The 23,994-nt window shown below is 41.9% G+C and overlaps 1 protein-coding gene across 6 annotated transcripts in view; it reads left to right on the forward strand.

The window, feature by feature from the left end:
- dcun1d4 (DCN1, defective in cullin neddylation 1, domain containing 4 (S. cerevisiae)) overlaps nt 1-23,994 on the forward strand; it is a 79,490-nt gene that overhangs the window by 12,175 nt on the left and 43,321 nt on the right. For 4 of the 6 annotated variants that reach the window (XM_048534675.2, XM_048534692.2, XM_048534683.2 and 1 more), the window contains exons 3-4: nt 14,744-14,783; nt 19,296-19,413. In XM_048534675.2, the coding sequence (XP_048390632.1) occupies nt 14,744-14,783; nt 19,296-19,413 (158 nt within the window). Of the gene's footprint in view, nt 1-14,743; nt 14,784-19,295; nt 19,414-23,994 lie in introns of those variants that run through there. The other 2 variants (XM_048534710.2, XM_048534719.2) reach the window with 1 other exon arrangement.

Below are 23,994 nucleotides of genomic sequence, written 5' to 3' on the forward strand. Positions count from 1 at the left end.
CACCCTCTGAGAAAAAGAACAGGAAATGACACCACCAACACAGGAAATGACATCACCAACCCAAGGAAACCTAAACACACAAATAGAAAGCGGGACATAACACCAGCGCTTCACCGGAGGCTCACTGATGATGTTACCTAGAATGGTGACGAAACGTCTGAAAATGAACCCTTCAGCTCAGCGAGCAAACTTACATCCAGAATGTTATATTTTATTGTAGGCACATACAAGGCATTGATTGGGAATTCACTTGAACAGATTGTGAACTTACTCAGACAGAGTTTATGGTTGGAGTAGCGATGTAAAATAGCTGTTAGTCAACATGGTGAAATGTCTCTGGAGCAAGTGGGACTTGAAGCCAGAAGTTGTGACCCAGACGTACAATACCACTGTACAAGGCCTGAGTTAGAGCTGTAATACTGCTATGTTTCAGTCTGTTAGCCGAAGTAAAGATTGGTTCCAATGTCAACATATAGGGAGGAAGAAAAAGGTACAGCACAGAAACAAATCCTTCTGCCCACCAAGACTGTGCTGCCTCTATGCTGTTGTTTTCCTGTATTCATTAAGATGTCTCTCAAATATTGCTATTGTATCTTTTTTTTTTCCGCCGCCGCCACGGCCACCGCCACCGCCACCACCCCCCCTTGGGAAGGGTGGAGAATAGGCGAGCAATTATAGTGGGAGATGCAATAGTAAGAGGCGCAGACAGGCGGCTCTGTGGAGACAAACAGATGGTATGTTGCCTCCTGGGTGTCAGGGTCCATGACATCTCGAATGCTGCCTTCAAGATCCTTAAGGAGGAGGGTGAGCAATCAGCGGCCATGGTACACATCCGTATCAATTATATAGGTAGAAAGAGGACTGAGAATGTCAAAAACGAGTACAGGGAGTTGGGTTGGAAGCTGATGTCCAGGACAAACAGGGTAGTTATCTCTGGATTACTACCAGCGCTGTGTGGTAATGAGGTGAGAAATAGGGAGAGAGTGCAACTAAACATGTGGCTACAGGGCTGGTGTAGGAGGGAGGGCTTCCATTATGTGGATAATTGGAGCTCATTCTGGGGAACGTGGGATCTGAACCAGAAGGGCACAAATATCCTGGGAGGGAGGTTTGCTCGAGTTAAACGGGAAGGTTTAAACTAGTTTGGCAAGTGGTGGGGAACCAGATTTATATTTCAGAGGATGAGGTATTCGGCCTTCCAACAGACGCAACAGGGAGTGAGGTTGTTAATAAAGAAATGCGGTCAATGGAGCATAATTGTGGACACAGGGATGGCTTGAAGTGTGTGTACTTCAATACTAGAAGTATCAGAAATAAAGCGGATGAACTTAGGGCATGGGTCAGTACTTGCAACTACGATGTTGCCATTGCAGAAACTTAGGTACCAAAGGGATTGGTTGTTGGAAGTTCTGGTATTTTGATGCTTTAAAAGAAATAGGGAGGGTGGTAAAAGAGATGGGGGAGTGGCATTGCTGGTCAGGACTAGTATAGCAGCTACTGAAAGGCAATTCAAGAATGATATGTCTACAGAGTCAGTTTGGGTTGAGGGCAGGAACACGGAAGGAGCAAGTCACTTTGGGAGTTTTTTTATCGACCCCACCCCCCCCATAGTTGCAGAAAAGTGGAAGAGCAGATTGAGAGTCAGATACTGGAAAGATGCAGAAGTCACAGGGTTGTACTCATGGGTGACTTCACTTTTCCAAATAACTCTGGAAACTTTTTAGATCTAATAGTTTAGATGGAGCGGATTTTGTCCAGTGCATTCGGGAAAGATTCCTGACACAGTATGTAGATACATCAACATGAGGAGAGTCCACTTTGGATTTGGTGCTTGGCAATGAACCGGCCAAGTGTTAGACGTGTTGGTGGGAGAACATTTTGGCGGTAGTGGTCATAACTCTGTTACTTTTACAGTTGTCATGGAAAAGGATGCGTACATACAGCGGGGTAAAGTTTATAATTTGGGGAAGGGTGATTATAATTCTGTTAGGCAAGAACTGGGTGACATAAAATGGGAAACAGATACCGTCGGGGAAGAGCACTAGAAATGTGGAGATTGTTTAAGGAATGCATATACTGTGTGTGCTCGATATGTTTGTCCCTATCAGGCAGGGGAGATGCAGTTGACTGAGGGAGCCGTGGTTCTCAAGAGGTCGAACGACTGGTTAAGAGGAAGAAAGATGCTTGCATAAGGTTTAGGAAACAAGGTCAGAAAAGACTCTCTAGAGGGATACAGGTTGGCCAGGAATGAGCTGAAGAAAGGGCCTAGAAGAGCTATAAGGGGGCATGAGAAAACCTTGACATACAGGGTCAAGGAAAACTCCAAGGCTTTTTACATGTGCGTGAGGAATAAGAGAATGACTAGAGAAAGGTGAGGGCCAATTCAGGATTGTAAAGGGAATTTGTGCATGGAGCCTAAAGAGATAGGGGTCCTTAATGAATACTTTTCTTCAGTATTCACAACTGAGAGGGACCTAGTTATAGTGGAGAACAGTGTGAAACAGGCTGGTAGGTTAGAGGAGGTGGATGTTAGTAAGGAAGATGTACTAGGAATTTTGAGGAACTTGAAGATAGATAAATCCCCCCGGACCTGATGAGATTTATCCAAGGATTCTATGGGAAGTGAGGGAAGAGATCGCACGGCCTTTGGAGATAATCTTTTTTGTCCTCACTGTCAATGGGTATAGTGCTGGAAGATTGGAGAGAGGCAAACGTCATTCCCTTGTTCAAAAAAGGGAATAGGGATAATCCCAGAAATTACAATCCAGTTAGTCTTACGTCAGTGGTGGGCAAAATATTGGAAAGGGCTCTGAGGGAAAGGATTTATGATCACTTGGATAGGCACAATTTGATTGGAGTCAGTCAGCATGGATTTGAGAGGTGTAGGTCATGCCTCAAAAACCTTATTGAATTCTTTGAAGAGGTGATCAAACACGTAGATAGAGGTGGATCAGTGGATGTGGTTATATGTGGATTTAAGTAAGGTGTCTGATAAGGTTCCCCATGGTACGTTCATGCAGAAAGTAAGGAGGTATGGGATGGGGGAAATGTGGCAGATTGGATTCAGAATTGGCTGATCTTTACAAGACAAAGGATGGTCATGGATGGAAAATATTGAACATGGTGTGCAGTTATGAGTGGTGTATCACAAGGATCTGTTCTGGGTCCTCTTCTGTTTGTGATTTTTGTAAATTACTTGAACGTATGAGTGGAAGAGTGGATTGGTAAGTTCGTGGACGATAAGAAGGTGGGTCAAGTTGTGGATAGTGTGGAGGGCTGTTCTACGGTACAAAGAGACATTGATAGAATGCAGAGCTGGTCTGAGAAGTGGCAGATGGAGTTTAACCCTGAAAAGTGCGAGGGGATTCATTTTGGAAGGACAAACTTGAAAGCAGAATACAGGGTTAACGGAAAGATTCTTGGCAATGTGGAGGAGTAGAGGGATCTCCGGGTTCATGTCCACAGTTCCCTGAAAGCTGCTACCCAGGTGGATAGAGTTGTTAAGGATGCATACGATGTGTTAGCTTTCATTAATAGAGGGATTGAGTTCAAGAGCCATGAAGTTATGCTTCAACTATACAAAAGTCTGGTTCGACCACATCTGGAGTATTATGTCCAGTTCTGTTCGCCTCATTACAGGAGAGATGTGGAAGCGTTGGAAAAGGTGCAGAAGAGATTTACCAGGATGTTGGAGATAATGGGAACTGCAGAAGCTGGAGAATTCCAAGATAATAAAATGTGAGGCTGGATGAACACAGCAGGCCAAGCAGCATCTCAGGAGCACAAAAGCTGACGTTTCGGGCCTAGAATTTACCAGGATGTTGCCTGGAATGGAGGGAAGGTCTTATGAGGAAAGGTTGAGAGAGCTAGGGCTTTTCTCTTTAGAACAACGGTGGATGAGAGGTGACTTGATAGAGGTGTGCAAAATAATCAGAGGTATAGATAGAATGGACAGCCAGAATTTTTTTCCTAGGGTGGAGGTAACTATTATAAGGGCACTTAGTTTTAAAGTGAGTGAAGGTAGATATAGGGGAGACATCAGAGGTAGGCTCTTTACTCAGAGTGGTAGGGGCGTGGAATGCATTGCTGGAGAGGGTAGTGGAGTCGGCCTCATTAGGGGCATTTAAGTGGCAATTAGATAGGCCTATGGATGATAGTATAAGGTAGGGGTGGCGGTTAGATAGACCTTAGGTTTAGGGTAAAAGTTCAGCACAACATCATGACCGAAACTGTACACAATATTTCAAATGTGGCCTCACTAAGGTTCCATACAGCTGCAATTTGATTTGCTAATTTTTATACTGAATGCACTGACTTATAGAGACAGGAACGCCATATATAGATAACTCAGAATGGAGCTGGAGAAGCACAGTAGGCCAGGCAGCTTCAGAGGAGCAGGAAAGTCGACACTTAGGGTCCGGACCCCCCTCCAGAAATGAGGAGGGGGAAGGGAGCTCAGAAATAAATTAGGAAGAGGAGAGGAGGGGTGGGGCTGGGGTAGGGAGGTGGGACGGTGATAGGTCAGTGCAGGTAGGCAGTCATGGGTGTTGGTCAGTGAGGTGGGAGGAGCAGATAGGAGGGAGAGAAGATGGACAGGTTGTGTCAGGTCAAGGAGGTGGGGATGACAGGGAGGATTGGTTATGACATGAAGCCGGGGTGAGGAGATTTTCGAACTGGTGAATTCTGCGTTTCGGCCATCAGGCTGTCGGATCCCAAGGTGGAATATGAGGTACCGCTCCTCCGGTTTACAGTTGGTGTCATTATGACACTGGAGGAGGCCCAGGATGGACATGTCACCCTGGGATGGTGGTGGTGTTAAAATGGTTTGTGACTGGAAGGTGTTGTCATTTGTTGCATACAGTGCATGGATGCTCTACAAAATAGTCTCTGAGTTTATGCTTGATCTCACTGATGTAGAGGGTGTCACGTCAGGAGCAGCAGGTACAGTAGACCAATTTGATAGATGTGTAGGTGAACCCCTGTCTAATGCGGAAGGTTTGTCTTGTACCTTGAAGGGAAGCATAAGGGCAGGTGTAGCACTTCTGGCAGTTGCAGGGAAAGATGCCGGGGGTGGTAGGGTTAGTGGGAAGTGTGGAGTGGACAAGGGAGCTGCAGAGAGTGCGGTCCCTACAAAAGGCAGATGGAGTGGGGAGGAAATATCTCTTTGGTTGTCGGGTCAGATTGTAGGAAGTGGCAGTGAATGATATGTTGGACGTGAAAGTTGGGGTGATACATGAGGACGAGGGGATTCTGTCTTTACTTTTGGGGGGAGGGGATGTGAACATAGTAGTGTGAGATGCATTTGAGAGCATTTTTGATCACGGGTGGGGGATGGGCGAATTTACGCTCCTTGAAATAGGAGAACATTTGGGATATGCTCCCATCTTGGCAGCAGATGTGGCAGAGCAATTGAGAGTAGGCAATTGCCATCTTGTAGGAAGGTGGTTGAGTGGAGGTGTAGTCCAGGTAACTCTGGGAGTTACCGGGCTTGAAATAGATGTCAGTTTTAAAGTGCTCACCAGAGATGGAGACAGAGGTCCAAGAAGGAGTGGGAGATATTGGAGACATCCAGATGAATTTGAGGTTCGGGTGAAAGGTGTTCGTAAAGTTAATGAATTGTTCAAGCTCCTCGTGGGACCATGAAGTAGTGCTGAAACAGTCATCGATGTAGCGGAGGAAAAGGTAGGAGATGATGCCAGTGTAATAGTGGAAGATGGATTGTTCCATGTATCCTATGAAGAGGGAGGCATAGCTTGGGCCCATGCAGGTACCCATGGCCACCCGTTTAGTCTGTAGGAAGTGAGCGACGTTAGAGGAGAAGTTGTTAAGGATGAGGATGACGGTGGAGGGGGATTGCTTGGGCCTGCCATATGCCTTTTTAACTACCTTATCCAAACTGTGATGCCACTTTTTCAGGAAACTGTGGACCTATATGCTTTGGTCCCTCTGAATGTTCATGCTTCTAAGGATTCTGCCTATTTACTGTATTCTTCCCTGCTGCATTTGAGCTCCCAAAATTCATCACCTTGTATCATTCTGGATTAAAGTCCATCTGCTGCTTCTCTGTCCAAGTCACCAATCAATCTATATCGTGCTGTATCTTCTTGCAATTCTCTTCATTTTCCACAGTGTCCCCAATTTTTGTTCTGTCTGTAAACTTACTAATCAGCCACTTACTTTTTCCGCCAAGTCATATATACATAATATATATAAAATATTACAAACAACAGAGGCCCCTGCATTGATCCCTTCAGAATACTATTACAGATTTCCAATTTGAAAAATATACTTTGAATCTCTACTGTGTTCTATGACTAAGCTACTTCTGTATCCATTTTATCAGCTCATCCCATGTGACTCCACTGCCCTGTCCTCATCAATCATCTTTGACAATTTTTGAGGAAGTGCCAATCAAATTTGTGATGACAACCTTCCCTGCACAAATCCATGCTGCCTACAGCTAATAAGTCCACACTTTTCCAAATGTAAGTAAATCCTATCCTCAAGAATCTTCTCCAATAATTCCTCGACCACTGATGTAAACCTCACTGGCCTGTGATTTCCCTGATCATCCTTATTGCCCTTAAGATTCTGCAGTCCTCTCGGACCTCCCCTGTGACTAAAGAGAATGTGAAGCTTTCCTTCGAGGCTTAAGCAATTGACTCACCATGCTAGGACAAATTCCATGAGGTCCTGTGGACTTGTCTGCCTTAGTGCTTTTCAAAACGCCCAATGCCACCACTTTTAAAAAAAATATTGATGCCTTAGAATATCAATGTAACCATCCTCTAACTCACAACCGACCATGTCCTCATTAGTGAATATTGATGCAAAGTACTTGTTAAGGACTTTACCCACTTCCTGTGGCTCTAATTCCCTCCTTTATCCTTGAGTGGACATACCTTCCCCAGCTACTGTCTTGCTCCTTTTTATGTGTAAATCACCTTGCGATTTTTCTATAATCCTGTTTGCCAGAGACATTTCATAAAACCTTTTGGCACTCCTAATTCCTTGTTTGAGTTCTTGCCTACTATCTTTGTCTTGTTTGAGGCTCTGTCTGTCTTTAGTTTCCTAAGCCTTCTGTAGGTTTCCTTTTTTGACTAAGCTCTCAATTTCTCATCACCCAACGTTCTCAAATCTTGCCATCTTTCATTTTCACAGGAACGTGCTGGCCTAGTCAACTGCCCTTTAAAAGATGTATCAGAGATAATGGGAACTGCAGATGCTGGAGAATTACAAGATAATAAAATGTGAGGCTGAAGGGTCTAGGCCCGAAACGTCAGCTTTTGTGCTCCTGAGATGCTGCTTGGCCTGCTGTGTTCATCCAGCCTCACATTTTATTATCTTGCCCTTTAAAAGATTCTGACTTGACAGATGTGGATTTAACCTCAAACAACTGACCCCAATCACTGTTCCCCAGTTTCTGCCTGAGGGATGTCAGTTAGCCTGCTTCCAATTTGATATTTTCACCTGAGGACTATTCTTGTCCATATCTAGAAATAACTTAAACTTACAGAATTATGGTCGCTGTTCCCAAAATGCGTCACCACTGAAACTTCAGTCACCTGGCTGGGCTTGTTCTCCAATAGGTCTGGTATAACCCTTCCCTAGTTGGAGCATTTACATTGTTTCAAAAAACCATCCTGGAGACAGCTCACAAATCCACCCCACCCCATCCAAGCCTCTGCAATAGGCAAGTTCCAGCCCATGTAGGGGAACGTACATCACCCATCACAATTTTTTAAAAAACATTTTTCCATAATTGTCAACATATCTGTTCCTCTACCTCAATTGGCAGTTGCGAGGCCTGTAGTATAACCAAAGTGATTGCATCCTTTGAAATCCTAAGCTGCACTCATATCTCTGCTTCCAACCCTACCACCCCCAAATGAGCCCTCCAGGGTGTCCTCCCTCAGTAAAGCTATGATATTGTCCTTTACCCATAAAACAACTCTCTCACCTCCTTTGACATTCCTCTCTATCTTGCTTGAAACCTTTAAATGCTGGAACATTAAGGTACCAGCCTTGTGCTACATCATAGTTAAGTATATGGACCCAAGCTTCAAGCTCATCTGCCTTACCTGTCACATTCCTCGTGTTAAAACAAATACTCCTCAGATCACCACTCCTACTGTGTTCAGTCATCTTCTCTGTAAGTTCTTCCTCTTAGTCTTGCTGGCCTTAGTTGGTTATTTTACTTAGAACTACTGCTCCGCACACCCCCTACCAAACTACCAAACCACCAAACCTCCCTACCAGAATATTGATGTACCTTGTCCTTCTTGAATGGGTTCTACATGCCCCAGAATGATCACCATACCTGAAGTCCTCCTTCCTATGTCAGCTCTTCAGACATGTATTTAACTGTACTGTTTTCCTATTCCTAGTGTCGCAGGCATATGGCACAGGAAGTAATCCTGAGATAACAGCCCTTGTTCTTGCTTTACAACTTTATACCTAACTCCCTGAACTCCTTTTGCAGGACCTTCTGTCTCTTGTCTATATCATTGATACCAATAAAGACTACAACCTTTAGTTGCTCACCCTTCCCCTTCAGAATGTCCTGTGCCTACTTCAGAGACCTCCTTGATCCTGGCACCAGGGAGGCAGCACATCATCTTGGAGTTTTGCTCATGGTGACAGAGACATCTATCTGTGTCCCTAACTATTGAGTCCTCTCCTGTCACACTCCAACCCTCCCTGCTGTACAGCAATGCCAAGTTGTGGTGCCGCTGCCCTGGCTGCTGATTCTGACTCTTGAGAGTTTATGCTTTTGAGGTTTGATGTTTGTATTGTAGCTGTTCATATGCAGATGATCCTTAAATTTTTTTATATCAATTGGATGAATTCCATGAATGAGTACCCTTTACAAATTACTGCAGCTGGAAGGAATGTTTTGAGAAAAAGTAGTAGTGTCTTTTGATGTAACAGAGTAAAGAAGACTTCGAGGATTTATGTACAACTGGGGAAGTAGCAAATTTACAATAGTTCAATGTACACTTTATTAAACTTCATTCAGAAGTTCATAATTGTCTATAAAACTATATAAAATTTAAGCACTAGACTAACCAAATTGTGGAAGCCCATTAGGGCATTGACTTCACATGTTGGCTAAGTGTGAAGCAGTGTATTTGGCATTTTCTTTATAGTCTAAATTAAGTTAGAATGGAGAAGTGCATTTGTAGGAATTGTTTTTCTTTTGACTGCTGACTAGCTCCACGTGAACTACCTCAGTAATTCGATATGCCAACCTTCTGGAGGGACTGTTGATAGTGGCAAATAGAAATGGGCGTTCTTAAAGAATCCAACTTTCAAAGTAATATTTTTGCACTTATTTGCAATTGTATTACTTACCGGCAATTACAAAGTCAAAAAGTAGAATTGACATGGCTGAAGAGCTTACAACGGCGGTAAAAGTGGGTCTGCCACAAAATGTTTACCCTTTTCTGTTGTTATTAACACTGCTTTCCTATTGTTGAAATTATCTGCTTTGTTTTTGAAGGCACCTGTTCTTAAAACTGGACTTAACCTGAAAATATTGTAATTGCAGTTTCCAGATTTACTGTTGGTGTAGCATTTGTATTTTTACTTTGAGTAAACAAAGAACATAAATTGTACAACACCTTTTGCAACCTGAGGACCACCCAAAGAAATATATAGCCAGTGAAGTGCTTTTGTACATTATTTCTACGTTACAACAATGAATGAATAATGTGACTGTTAATCTCTACTAACTAGAAGCAATCTGTTTTCTAAACAATATTGTTTAGAAAAATAAATATTGGCCTAGACATTGGGAAGGACTCTTATGCTTCCCTTGGAGTAGAGTGGTGATTCTTTTGCATCTCCCTAAACGAGTTAATGGAGCCTTGTTTTAATTTCTTACGGAAAGCCTGTAGCTCTGACAATGCAGTTTTCTGACTTGGTTGAGTGTTTTTTCACTGCACCATGGCAATGCTTGTGTTTTACAATAAAAATAGTAATGATAAATGGATCAACATGGTCTTTAAGAGCTGCACATTGCAGCGCATCTTGGGAGAATTAAAAAGAAAAGTGTAGCAATATTTTTCTAGGGCATGAGGTATTTTCCAAAGACACTGGTTTGAGCTGCAATCCAATTCTATGGCCCTGACAGCCAATAGTAAACTAACTCCTGAAGTGTGGTTGAATGCTGGCTGAAACTTAGGCTATATAGTATCTGGACTGTAAATTTATAAAATTTGGTTTTGAATTTGGGAAACAATTTCTCTCTCTCAAATTGAATGCACTTCTCTATAAATTGGGCATTGAAACACTTCAATACATTCCCTTCAACTCTATCATACTTTACTTCGAAAATTGTCCATTTGTAAAATGCATTGTGATTGATTGGATTGCAGCCATTCTAACAACTGTAGAATATCCTTTAAACAGTTGAGTAGAATATTTTTCAGAAAACTAATCACTTCTGAAAAAGGAATAAAACAGCTCAATCTTTTTGCAGACTGTGGCACTTTAATAGTTTCATGCTCCTGATGATTTATGATTACCTGCAGCAATCTGCACACATAATCACATTTATCTGCATGTTGCACAGCGCACTTTTCTCGCACCAGGTAAAACAGCAAAAATATTTATTTGAAATTTAAAATACCTAAAGAATATAAACATAATTAAATACAGTATTTTGAGGTTAATGAAATTTGTTTGTATAACTTAGTCAAGTGAACTACAATAAATTGTTCCCAATCATTGGGCGGGCACGGTGACTCAGTGGTTAGTTTTGCTGCCTCACACTGCCAGTTACCCATGTTCGATTCCATCCTCGGACGACTTCTATGTGGAATTTACATGTTCTCTGCCTGAATTTCATCCGGGTGCTTCGCTTTCTGCCCACAGTTCAAAGATTGCAGGTTATGTGGATTGGCCATCCTCAATTACCCATAGTGTCCATGGATGTGCAGGTTCAGTGAACTATCTGTGGCAAATGCAGGGTTACACGGATATGGTAGGGGTCTCGGTGAGATGCTCCTCGGAGGGCCGGTGTGGACTTGATGGGCCAAATGGCCTGCTTTCACACTGTAGGGCTTCTTTGACTCTGTGATCTGTTGTGACAAGTGTGCAACCACTAGCAATTCATTACAGCAATTAGGCTATTTTAAAGCTCTCCTGTGTGAAAGCAAATGTAGTTAATATTGCAAGCTAATTGCAACAGTAGTTAATGCCATGTTATATGGCCACATGAGCAGAATAATGTAGCTTTTCCTCTGAAAATCCCTCCTGGTGATTTATTGTCAAATGAACAAAATCTAAAGACCTTGTGTAAATCAAGTACTTTTTTAAATGAAAGGTTTTCATGGATCTTGAGGTTTAATATCTGAATAATTTGCCCAGTGATTGCTTAATATTGATTTCTTTTAGGGAATGATAACACCCCATTCCTGACATTGAACACAGAAATCAGTGCTGTGCTGGGGAATACAGCATTGTCAGCAGAGCTTTTGTTGCTTTCAAGTGTGATATGAAATGAGTTCCTCTATAAAAAGACAGCAGATATGTATCTTTAAAGTAACTTTAAAATTTGAAAACCTTTGTGTATGTACTTATAAACATTGTTTCCCTTAGAATTAATTCGAAAATGGACCTTGTTGCACTTGTTTCTCTCACTCAAATGGGGGCCAGTGGTTCAGATTTGTGGAGCTCTTGTCTGTGCTTCAAGCCCTTAAAATGCATCTCCAGCAGAGATTTTCTAGCCAACCTGTTAGATGTTAGGTGATGTGGTGGCTCAGTAGTCAGCAGTGCTGCCTCACAGAACCAGGGACCCAGCTTCAGTTTCAGCCCTGGGCAACTGTCTGTCTATGTGGAGTTTGTATATTCTCCCCGTGTTTACAGGGTTTCCTCCAAGTGCTTGGGTTTCCTCCCATAGTCCAAAGGTGTGCAGGTTAGATGGATTGGCCATTCCAAAATACCTGTAGTGTCCAGGGATATGCAGGTTGGGTGGACTTGCTATTGGAAATCCAGGGTTATAGGGATGGGGTAGGGATCTGGGTGAGATGCACCTCAGAGGGTCACTGTAGACCCGAGGGTCTGAATGGCCTGCTTCCACACTCTAGGGATTCTAAAATAGTTACCTCTGAAACTGTGGCTCCAAGCTCAGAGGTAGAGACGTTCCTGCTGCATCTCCAATATTGTAGTTCCTTGGATGATATTCGGTTGTCACCTGATTGCCTTAAATGATTTAAGATTGGGACCCTTGCATATGCATAGCGACCAGTCATCCATATAATTGTGAAATAGACTCTTCGGTCCAACTCGTCCATGCCGACCAGGTGTCCCAATGTTAACTATTCTCGTTTGCTTGTGTTTGGTCCATATCCATCTAAACCTTTCCTGTTCAGGTACCTATCCAAATATCTTTTAAGTGATGTAACTATGCTGCATCTGCCACCTCCTATGGCAGTTCATTCCACATTTGAACCATCCTCTGCATGAAAATGTTGCCGCTTGTGTCCTTTTTAAAGCTTTCCCCTCTCGCCTTAAACCTCTAGTTTTTGACTCGCCTACCCCTGAAAAAAGATACTGGCTATTCACTTTATCCATGCCCCATGATTTTATAAACCCCTGTAAGGTCACCCCTCAGCCTTTGATGGTCTCGGAGGGGGAAATCTCTGTCTGTGCACCCTCCCCTTTATAATTCAAACCCTCCAGTCTTGGCAACATCCCTGTAAATTTTTTTTGTCCCCTTTCCATTTTAACAACAGCCTTATAGCAGGCTGACCAGAATTGAGCACAGTACTCCAAAAGTGGCCTCACCAATGTTATGTTACAGCCGTTCAAGACATCCTAATTCCTATACTCAGTGTTCAGACTAATGGAGGCAAGCATGCCTTCACCCCATTCACGTATGTCACCAGTTCCAAGGAATTATGCACCTGCACCACTGGAGCCTGCTGTTCAACAACACTCTCCAAAGCAGTACCATTAACTTCATAAGTCCTGCCCTGGTTTGCCTTCACAACAATTGCTTTTATCTAAATTAAATTCCATCTGCCGCTCTGACCCTTGGTCCATCTGATCAAGATCTCTTTAGCTCACATTGAAGATGGTTGTCTATGCCAACATTTTGGTGTCATCCATGAACTTAATAACCATGCTTCCTATGTTCTCATCCAAATCCCTGGTATAAATAACAAAGAACAGTGGCCATCATTGGAGATAAGGCATTCGGAAAGCTGAAAGGTCTGAAAGTGAATAAATCGCCTGGACCAGACAGACCACACCCTAGAGTCCTGAAGGAATAGCGGAGGAGACTGTAAAGGCATTGGTGTTCTTTTAGGCATCACTGGAGCCATGGAGGGTCCAAAAGGACTGGGAGATGCCTTATTTAAACAGGGCTGTTACAAAGCAAACGGGGAAGAAGAGGAAATCATGGGCCAACTGGTCTGACCTTGGTCAGTGATAAGATTTTACCATATAAGGGGCTCTCTCGGAACTTCAGGTATTCTGGTTTTCCCTGTCTTGCTGTGCTTTACTAGTGATCCTGAAAGGGACTACCAACAAAAAGGCGGATCACTTAACTTTGCTCGTATGAAACCAGGATAAATACTTCACCTTGTATCAGAAATAATGGGAACTGCAGATGCTGGAGAATCCAAGATAATAAAGTGTGAAGCTAGATGAACACAGCAGGCCAAGCAGCATCTCGGGAGCACAAAAGCTCACATTTTGGGCCTAGACCCTTCAATCTTTGTTATCTTAAACACTTCACCTTGTTCTGGCTTCATAGATCTTGAAGGCTGCTGGCAGCCAACTTCTCCCTTTTTTTATCCTACGGTTGCATTTGGCCTAAGATGATGTAGAGTCAACTGGCAAATTGCCACTTGGCGCTTGTAATTATCTGACCTACATTCTGGTAAGTTTTTAGGGCCTAAATATGCCTAAAGTGTTTTAAAGCTCATTGATCTGTTACCCAACCCAATAGTCTCCATTTGTGCTCACAAAACTAACTGCCAACTGAAACATTGAATACATTTCAACTATAAATATACTGGGGTGGGTTTGGGATGAGGAGGGAACATCATAATGGATTTCTGTAAATTTAAGCATGAGCATTCAATACAAGGTGTGTCAAGATTGTTCATTTATTTATAAAACATGTTGAAGAAAGCAATTTTTAAGAAGTAATGCTATAGACCAAAAAAGCTCATTTGTTTAACAGTCTAATCTATGTAATGTATTAAATTAAAATGCAAAGAGTAGTTTCTATTTAGTTCCCAGTTCTTTTAACGTAGAGATTACCAAATTGTGGAAGAGCCGGGATGAAAGAGATGGGCAAACAAAGCTGGACGGACAGGCTTAAAGAAATGCCACCATTGCAGTTTGGCTGCTATAGCTGCACTATGGGGTGATCTCAGCAAAGATTGTTTGTTTGAATTCTAGTCAGTTTATTGAGCAGATATTGGCCTATGCAATCATTCCAAATCCTGCCCTGAACTTATAGCTGGCATGTCACATCTAGTGTTCCGTTTGCCATGAGATGATGCCAATACTTTCTGGGCTTAGTGAGAAAAATCATCAAAGGTGAAAAGGTGGGGAGAGGTTACTCTATAAGACGATGTTTAGTAAACCTCTACTTTTAAGATCAAGATTGATACAACACAGTTAATTTTGTTACGTGGTGAATTGTTTTATAAAGTGCAGTGCTGCAGATTTGCACAGTTTTTCCTTCTTTCTCTTCCTTTTTTGTGTTCCTTTTTTATTACAGAATTTGACAGAAGACATTGGCCAAGACGACCAGCAATCAGGTTTGTGATTTTCTTTTTTTCCCTTTCTCCCGCACTAGCGGGGATCGTCAGTAAAATTCAGCTTTGCCAACTTGTATAAAGTTGTCTGTGAACGGAATGTGGTTAGTCAGTTTTTGTTTTTGAACATCTATGGGATATTTCCCATTCTATTGGCTGTGAAAATATTTGTACAGTCAATGCCATGGCACCACCTATGATTGAAATGCTATTACGTTTGCAATGTATCTTAGAATGCTGAAAAATAGCATAGCTTGGGCAACTAATGTACCAATGACCTTTTGTGACAGAATAAAGAAACAAAGAGGAGGCATGGTTTGATTAAGGACCAAAACAAGGATTAATGCAAGGGGGGCGCATGTGGCTGAGGTACTTTGACCAAGAAGGACATTGTTCAAAAGGTGCAATGTTTCTGAAGCCAAAGTGAGGAAAGAAGTGGTGATATTGAATAACAATTGATCAATTGATAAATTGAGGATATTAAACACTTTGGTTGTATTTAAAATATGATAAGAAGTAATCAAGATTGTTATGGGATTGATTCAAGGATACAGAAGTAAGAGGTTACTTATGGTACTGCATCCCTAACTCCTGGGCTAGAAGGTCTGCATTCAAATCCCATTAGCTCCAGACATGTCATAATGTGTCTGATCACGTTGATTTAAAAATATCTGCCAAGATATAAGATGGGAAATTTTGGATGCTGTTGCCATTGAATTTTGAATTTTTCTTTGGCCACGAGAGGTGCCAGAGGGCTAGTAATATGGTACTATTATTTCAGAAAGGAGCAATGGATAAACCAGGAAATCACAGGCCACGCAGCCTGACCATTGTGGGAAAACTATTAGAAGCAATTCTGAAAGACTGATTAATCCGCTGTTGCGGAGTCAGGGATTAATCAAGAACAGTCAATATAGTTTTGTGAAGGGCAGGTCATGTCTGACCAACTTAATTGAATTTTTGGAGAGGTGACATGTAGATGAGAACGCTACTTTTGGTGTAATCTTTTTGGGCTTCAACAAGGATTTTGATAAGGTTCTGCTTGGGAACTGATAAAGGTAAGTGCACATGGGTTTCAAGGAAATTTGGCTAATTGGATTCACAATTGACTGAATGGCAGGAAGCAGAGGCTGATGGTCAGAGGGTGTTTTTGTGACAGGAAGCCAGTGTCCGGGGAGGGGTGTTACACAGTGATCAGTGTTGGGGCCCTTGCTGTTTGTGGTGTGTATATATAAACCCCATTTAAACTCGATTGGAGGAGGATTACAAAAATTAGTAGGGAGGTAAATAGTGAGGAGGATAGCCTTTGATTACGGGATGGTATAGTGATCTAGTTAAATGGGCTTATCAATGTAAATGGAATTCAATCTGGGTAAATAGGAAGTGATGCATTTGGGCAGGACAAGCAAAGCTAGTGAATACCATGATGAATAGTGGGACTCTGGGAAGCACGAAGGATCAGAGGGACATTTGTGGGCAGCACCATGGCTCAGTGGTTAGCACTGCTGTCTCTCAGTGCCAGGGATTAAGATTTGATTCCACCCTCTGGTGACTGCCTGTGTCAGTGTGAGTTTCCTTCGGGTGCTTTGGTTTCCTCCCACAGTCCAAAGACTTGCAAGTCAGGTGGATTGACCATACTAAAATGTCCATAATGTTCAGGGATGTATTGGTAGGGTGCGTTAGCCATGGGCTGTGCAGGAATTGGAAAGGAGGATGTGTCTGGGTTACATCCTCTTTGGAGGGTCAGAGCGGACTTGTTGGGCCGAATGGCCTATTTCCCCACTGTGGGGATTCTACAATGAAGGTCTTAAGGCAGTGGCTGAAGTTGATTAAAGTGGTTAAGGAGGCATATGGGACATATGACTTTGCTTAAACTCTACACCTTAGTTAGTAAATGGGAGGTTATGCTAGAATTGTACAAAACCAAATTACTTGAACTAGTGTAGATTAAGTAGCTGAACCTGCATGGATTTTGTGAGGCAACCAACTTGATTTTTGTTTTGGGGGTAATTTGGTTGATGTCATACATGTGGACACCTAAGGAGATGTTTGCTAAAATGTCGTGAATAGTAAAGTCAGTGGATATGAAGTTGCTGATTGAGAAATGGTGAGATTGAGAGTGGTGGTGAACCTTTTTCTTCAAATTAGGGGAAGGCATATAGTGGGGCTTTGAAGGGCTGAAATGAGGACCACTGCTCTCCCTGATATGCATTAGTAATCTAAGTTAGCAGTACTGTAATTTTCAATTGCAGGTTTTAAAATTTGCACAATATACACCTGAAAGGTTAATGAGAAGGAATATGATATACTTAGAGAAACTAGGCTATGTGCCAACTAAGTGTAATGCAGTGATTATATTTTAGTAGCCAAAGCAAAGAGAGGTAAAACAAAATAGAGTGGAATTCTAATAGGAATGAGGGAAAGAAACAGCTAGTGGTATAAATAACAAATCATACGAAGGTGGGGTTGGGCAAGTCGAGAAAATGGGTAAAGAGACCAGGGGATCCTAGCCATATGTACAAAGAGGCATTGAGTTCAAAAGCACATCAAGTACTGTGAATTTTCTTTTTAAAAACTACCATCTTAACTTAAATTGAAATATTGTCCGATTCTGCTAATTGAATTTTAAGGAATATGTGAATTCTTTAGAGAAAGTTCATAAAAAAAATATAAGAATTGTTCTGGGATGAAGGACTGCAGGTGTATGATGTAGAGCTGTCAGTGTTGGACTGGGGTGGACAAAGCCACAAGTCTCGTGACACCAGGTTATAGTCCAACCAATTTTATTTGAAATCACTGGCTTTTGGACCACTGCTCCTTTCTCAGGTAAAGTGAAGTGAAGTACACAGACACAGAATCTGTAGGCAGAGAGATCAAAATATTGTACAAATGGTGTGAGTGGAGTGTTGACAGGCTGAATAACAAGTCTGCACGTGATCAAAAGTGTCAGATGGTGTGAGGAAAGTGTCAACAGCTGAATAGCAATTGAGGTGATGATCTATGATATGACCTGACTGCTGTTGCTAGCCCCGAAAGGTCATCCCCTTCATCCAATAATATCCAAAGTGATGTACCAGTTATTGAGGGGAATGGCCAGAGGGGAATCCCTGCACTGTTTGCAACACCCTCCTGCTCGTCCCCACTGCCCACCCTCAAAGAAAACCTCTTCAGGTGGTCACCCGACTACCCGCAGCCTGCACCTTAGGAGTGACCATTTCACTATAGCTCTTATCAATGATGTTCTCTTTGCACCCAGATGATCCTGAGTTCACTCAGCTCCAACTCCCTAATGTGGTCTATCAGCGCTGCAGCTGGGTGCACTTCTCACAGGCATAGCCGGCAAAGACACTGGAAGTCTCCCTACTCTCTTCCAGAATCCTGTTATGACTTTCAGCCGCCCTCTGATTTGCTCTATTACTCTGACTCCATGGTCATAGAAAAGACGTACCTTCAGGACCTCTAGAGATGAGCAACGTATGTGGCCTTCTTAGTTCATTAAGAATAAATTCTAAGAAAATAACTTTGACACTCTGCATTTGAAAGCCTATTTCCAAATGCAATAATGGGTAGAAAATCATGGCCTGCTGAGCACAGAAGCAGAAAGTAGAATCTTCGTTGCATGGAGGAGTTCTACCTGCATTTGGAAGGGATTTAATGTATGCAATTAATTTGCTGCTTTGTACAATTTCATAAGGAGTAGGCTATTCCACTACTTGAGCCTCTTCATCATTCACTCAGATCCTGATTGATCTGTACATCAACTCAACTTGTCCTTATCTATGGCTACGTGAATCCTGGTTTTAAATTTCAGTTGATGGTGTCCGTACCTGAAATTGAAGTTCCTGTCCCAATCCAGAGACTTGAGCACAAAGTCTGACCTCTTGATGCAGCACTGCAGGAGTGCTGGTTTTTTTTTAAGCTGAAATGCTTAACCAAGGCCTTGTCTGTCCTGTCAGGGGTCTACAAAAGATTCAAAACAAAAAAGGCGTAACGTAATCTCTGTCTGGGCCAGTACTTATTTGTCAACCCCAGGTTAAAAGTTGTGTATATTTCTGGCACAGCCCAGGTAGCCAGATGACCACCTGTGCTGATTTGTTCTATATTTCTTGGATTTCACTGCTGTTTCTGAGATCTTGTTATATGCATGTTGGCTGCTGCGATTCCCTGTATTTAGAACAGTGACTTCAATTCTGACTGCTTGGATTAATTGAAAAGCACTTTGAGATGTCTCAAAGTTTGGAGACGTTTTTATTGCAAACTCTTTCCTTTCTTTTTTGGCACTTTACAGCAAGGTGAAATTACATTTATGTGGAGTTGATCCGAAAGGGAAAAACCTGAAATTTTATTCAAAAGTGAAAGTTCACCTTGCAATGTTATGCAAAAGAATCGCTTGTTTGAAATTAACCGTTAGGTTCCATGTGTAAAATGTTACTCTTGTCGCTATTGCATTCTTTTAAATATTGGTGTATATAAATTCATGGTGGTTGTTTATGTATATAATATTCTACTATGCAGGAAATCTTCGATCTTGCAGTTGCCCCTCTGACTGCTGTAGCAAGGGAATGCCACCCAGGAAAAAGAGGAGACCCACAGTAGCAGATGATCTGACAGCTAAAAAAAGCAGGCATGATGGGTATGTTTTACACTCCTTTTCTAAAACAAAACTCCATATTCACAACAGTTCAGTTTAAAGACTTATAAGATTTACTTTGCTCTCAAATTCATAATTATTGAAAGAAAATCTCATTGAGTATATGTTGCAATGTCACCTTTATTTCCCCTCTTAAGGAGCAGAGGAATAGGAATGGGCCATTCAGACCTTGAGCCTGTTCCACCATTTGACAAGGTCATGGCTAACTCCATATTTGTTCTTTTGGTCCATATCCCTTTTGCTTAACAAGAGTTTATCTATCTCGGATTTAAATTAACAATCAATACTGCATTTGCTGCTGTTTGTGGAAGAGTGTTCCAAACATCTACCGTGCTTTGAGTGTAAAAATGCTTCCTAAAATTTCTCCTGAACCATATGGTCCGAATTCCCAGACTATGCTGCCAGTTCTAGAAACTCCAACCAATGGAAATTGTTTATCTACTCTGTCATTTCTTGTTAACATCCTGAAGACTTTAATCAGTTCACCTTTCTAAAGAGTAAGGAATTCCAAGGAAGCTGTAATCATAACAAGGTAGAATTCACCATGCTTTTAGAATAATAGACTCCCAGCAGTGTGGAAGTAGACCGTTTGGCCCATTTTGAGACCAGACTGACCTCTCCTACGAGCATTCCACCTATACACATCCTCCACCCCCACCCACCCTATCCCTGTAACCATGCATTTTCCATGGCTAATTCACCTAGCCTATACATCCGTGGACACTACAAGCAATTTAGCATGGCTAATCCATCTAAACCTGCATACCTTTGAACTGTTGGAGAAAACTGGAGCTCCTGGAGGAACTCCATGTGGACACAGGGAGAGTGTGCAAACTTCTCTCACACACAGTTACCCAAGACCGGAGTCAAACCTGGATCCCTAGCGCTGTGAGGCAGTAGTGCACCAGTCTGAGATAGAGAAGCAGGAACCAGATGTAACTATAGTTACTTTTTACTCATTTGTAATACCAAGACAAGAGTGAAGTGCTGGCCAGAGTTGATTGGAAGGGTAGTCTGACAGGAAAGATGGTGGAGCAACAATGGTCGGAGTTTCTGGGATAATTCAGGAGGCAGAAATTTTTCCCAAGGAAGCAAAAACATGGCTGACAGGGTTGTCAGGGACAGCGTTAAAGCAAATGAAAAAGCATACAATGTGGGAAGCCAGAGGCTTGGGAAGCCTTTAAAAACTGAAGGATAACTGAAAAAGCAATAATGGGGAAGAAGATGAAATATGAGAGTAAGCTAGCTAGTAAGAATTTTGCAAGAGCATTTTTAGTTATCGAAAAGGTAAGAGAAGGGAAGACCATGCACTGGACTACTCGAAAATTAGGCTGGAGAAGCAGTAGTGGAGAACAGAGAAACAGCAGAGAAACTAAACAGGTACTTTGTCTTCCACTGTGAAAACAGATACACTAGTAACAAAGCTGAATATAGAACTGTACAGCACAGGAACAGACCCTTCGGCCAACTATATTGTGCCAATCATGACGCCAAATCAAACTAGTCCCTTCGGCTGCCCTTGACCCATGTCTCTCCATTGCTTGCATATTCATGTGCTTATCTAAAAGTCCCTTAAATGTACCCATTGTATCTGCCTCCAATACCACCCCTGGCAGTGTTTCAGACTCCTGCCATCCTGGTAAACCTCTTCTGCACCCTCTCCAGAGCCTCCACATCCTTCAAGGGAACTCCAAGTGAGTCAGGGCAGAGGTGAGTGTGGTGGTTGTCAAAAATGAGAAACTGAGAAGTCTGAAGGTCGTTAAATCACATGGGCCACATGGAGTATAGTTCTGAAGGAGTTAGCTTACGAGATTGAAGGTGCAGTAGTAGTAATGATTCAGGAATCACTGAAGTCAGGGAGGGTTGCAGAGGACTGAAAATGTAGCACTCCTGTTTAAGACGGGAGGGAAACAGAAAACTGGTAACTATAGGCTGGTTAGCCTGAAATCAGTTATTAGGGATGCGATTGCAGAGTACTTGGAAGTAAATGGTAACATAATGCTGAGTCAGCACGGCGTAGTGAGGGGAGGTCATGCATGAAAAATCTGTTTGAGGAGGTAATGAAGTTAGACAAAGTAGAGCTGGTGGACATGATCTCTTTGGATTTCCAGACGGCCTTTCATAAGGTGTCATGTGGGAGGCTGCTGAAAAAGATAAGAGCTGATGGCGTTAGTGGCAGTTTACTGGCATGGATAGAGGTTTGGTTGACAGAAGGACTTGAACATGCTAGGTGAGTGGGAAAAGTGACGGATAGAATACAATGTGGGAAGGTATTTCTTAGTAAGATTAGAGGTGTAGGCTGTTCTAAATGGGAAAAGGCTTTGGAAATCTGAAGCAGAAAGGGGCTTAGGAGTTGTATTTCAGGAGTCTCTTACAGTTAACATGCAGGTTTAGTTGGCGGTTAGGAAGACAAGTGCGCTTTTGGCATTTATTTCAAGGATAGAAAACAAGTGCAGAGATGTGCCGCTGAGGCTGTATAAGGCTCTGGTCAGACTGCATTTAGAATATTGTGATCAGTTTTGGGTCCCATATCGAAGAAGAGATGTGTTGCTGTTGGAGGGGTCAAGAGAAAGATTGCAAGAATGATTTCGGGGTGAAAGGTTGTCATATGAGGAATCTTTGAGCACTCTAGATCTGTACTGAATGGAGTTTACAAGGATGAGGGGGGATCCGATTGAAACTTTTAGGATACTGAGGCCTGGATAGAGTGGGTTTGGTGTAGGTCTTTCCACTACTAGGAGAGACTGGGACCTGAGTGCGCAATCTCAAAGTGAAGGGTACGACCCTTCAGAACTGAGATGAGGAAGAATTTCTTGCCAGAAGGCGGTGGATCTGTGAAACTCATTCCACAAGAGAACTGTGGAGTCCAAGTCTTGGAACATATTTAAGACAGAGATAGGTTCTTAGGGGATCAAGGGTTATGGGGAGAAGGCAGGAGAATGGGGTTGAGAAACATGTTAGCTTTGATCGGATGATAGAACAGACTTGATGGGCTAAATAACCTCATTTTCTTTCTGTATCTTATGGTCTAAAACCATAGAAAAGGGGCCTAATTTGTATAATCTCTCCTCATAACTTAACTCCTGAAGTCCATGTATCTATCATTCTTCTAAACCTACGTTTTACTTCCTCAAATGCCAATATATCCTTCCTAATATGTGGTGCCCAGATCTGCTCGTAGTACTCTAATTAATTAGGATCCAACCAGGATTTTGTGCAACAGTAGCTTAACTTCTGCATTTTTGTACTTTAGCCCTGTAGATCATAATGCTGGCTTTTGTTTTTTTGCTTTCTTGTTTTTTGTCTCGCTCTCTAAACCTACTCACTTGGTCCTGTACATTGAAATAAGCTTTAAAATTTTATTGATTGAATCTAATGCCTGATTTGCACCTAATATTGAAATTTTCTTGAATTTACATGAATTTCTATATTTCTCAAATCACATTTGGTGGTTAAAAATGTTTTAGCACTCTGAAAAATATACAAAGAAAGTTTATAGTGATAATGGGAACTGCAGATGCTGGAGAATCCAAGATAACAAAGTGTGAAGCTGGATGAATACAGCAGGCCGAGCAGCATCTCAGGACCACAAAAGCTGGTGTTTCGGGCCTAGACCCTTCCTCTCTGACAAAGAAAGTTTATAGTTATGTTTGTCATCAAAAACTGGACTGTAGACACAAGTGGAAAGATTAAAGCTGAAGAGTTTGTTTCAATTATGTTGGGAAATGCAAGCGCTCAGTTAATATTAGAAGACTAATATCTTGTTGTAGATTTGTGGAATGCTTGATTCTTTATCATAATTTAGGAGTAAATTGAAGTATAGAATCAAAAAATGCTAGATGTTTTGAATAATCAGCTAATACCCCTTGCATGCTTTCTTTGTTAAGAAAGGGCATTTGCTACTCAAAGAAGTAAAAGTCTGCACTAAGGCATAGGTTGATGTCAGCCATTTCCATAGCAGAAGTGTTAACTTATAGTTGCTTAAGATTGTGCACTTTTTATATGCAAATCATAATGTTTAGCTTTTTTCATTATTCATGAGGAATTTCATGAGATACTTTAAGTAGTGGTTTTGACTGGTAAGTTGTCAATTATGAAAGAGTTTAGTTTCTTTCCAGAAAGGCAACCTTGTATTTTGTTTAATCAAGTATAGATAGAAAATTATTTACCATTCTCACGAGTGGAATATATTAGGCAGTCATATGTCTTCTGCTAGATTTTGTGATATTTTTACTTCCTTTCAATCATGTAATGCCTGGCGACCAAAAGAGATCCTAATTTTTTTTTCAAAAACAATATTAACCAATTTAAATTCTGTTTTTTTTAAATGGCTCTTAGTTGATTTTAAAATGTTGCTATTAAACACAATGAGCACTTCAGCCACTCTGGAAATTTCTAGCAAATACCAGGACAAAATCAAACTCATTACTTTTCGGAAAGTTGCACTCCTTGCATTGTATGAACTTCCAACCAAGCCAACACAATGGAATAGTCTACCTCATTCTGCCCTAAACAAGGCACACCATCACAAACTACTTTCATGTCTTGGTGGTAGTGACACCA

This window comes from Stegostoma tigrinum, chromosome 1 (genome assembly GCF_030684315.1).
Source record: "Stegostoma tigrinum isolate sSteTig4 chromosome 1, sSteTig4.hap1, whole genome shotgun sequence".
In the NCBI taxonomy this organism is placed as follows: Eukaryota; Metazoa; Chordata; class Chondrichthyes; order Orectolobiformes; family Stegostomatidae; genus Stegostoma; species Stegostoma tigrinum.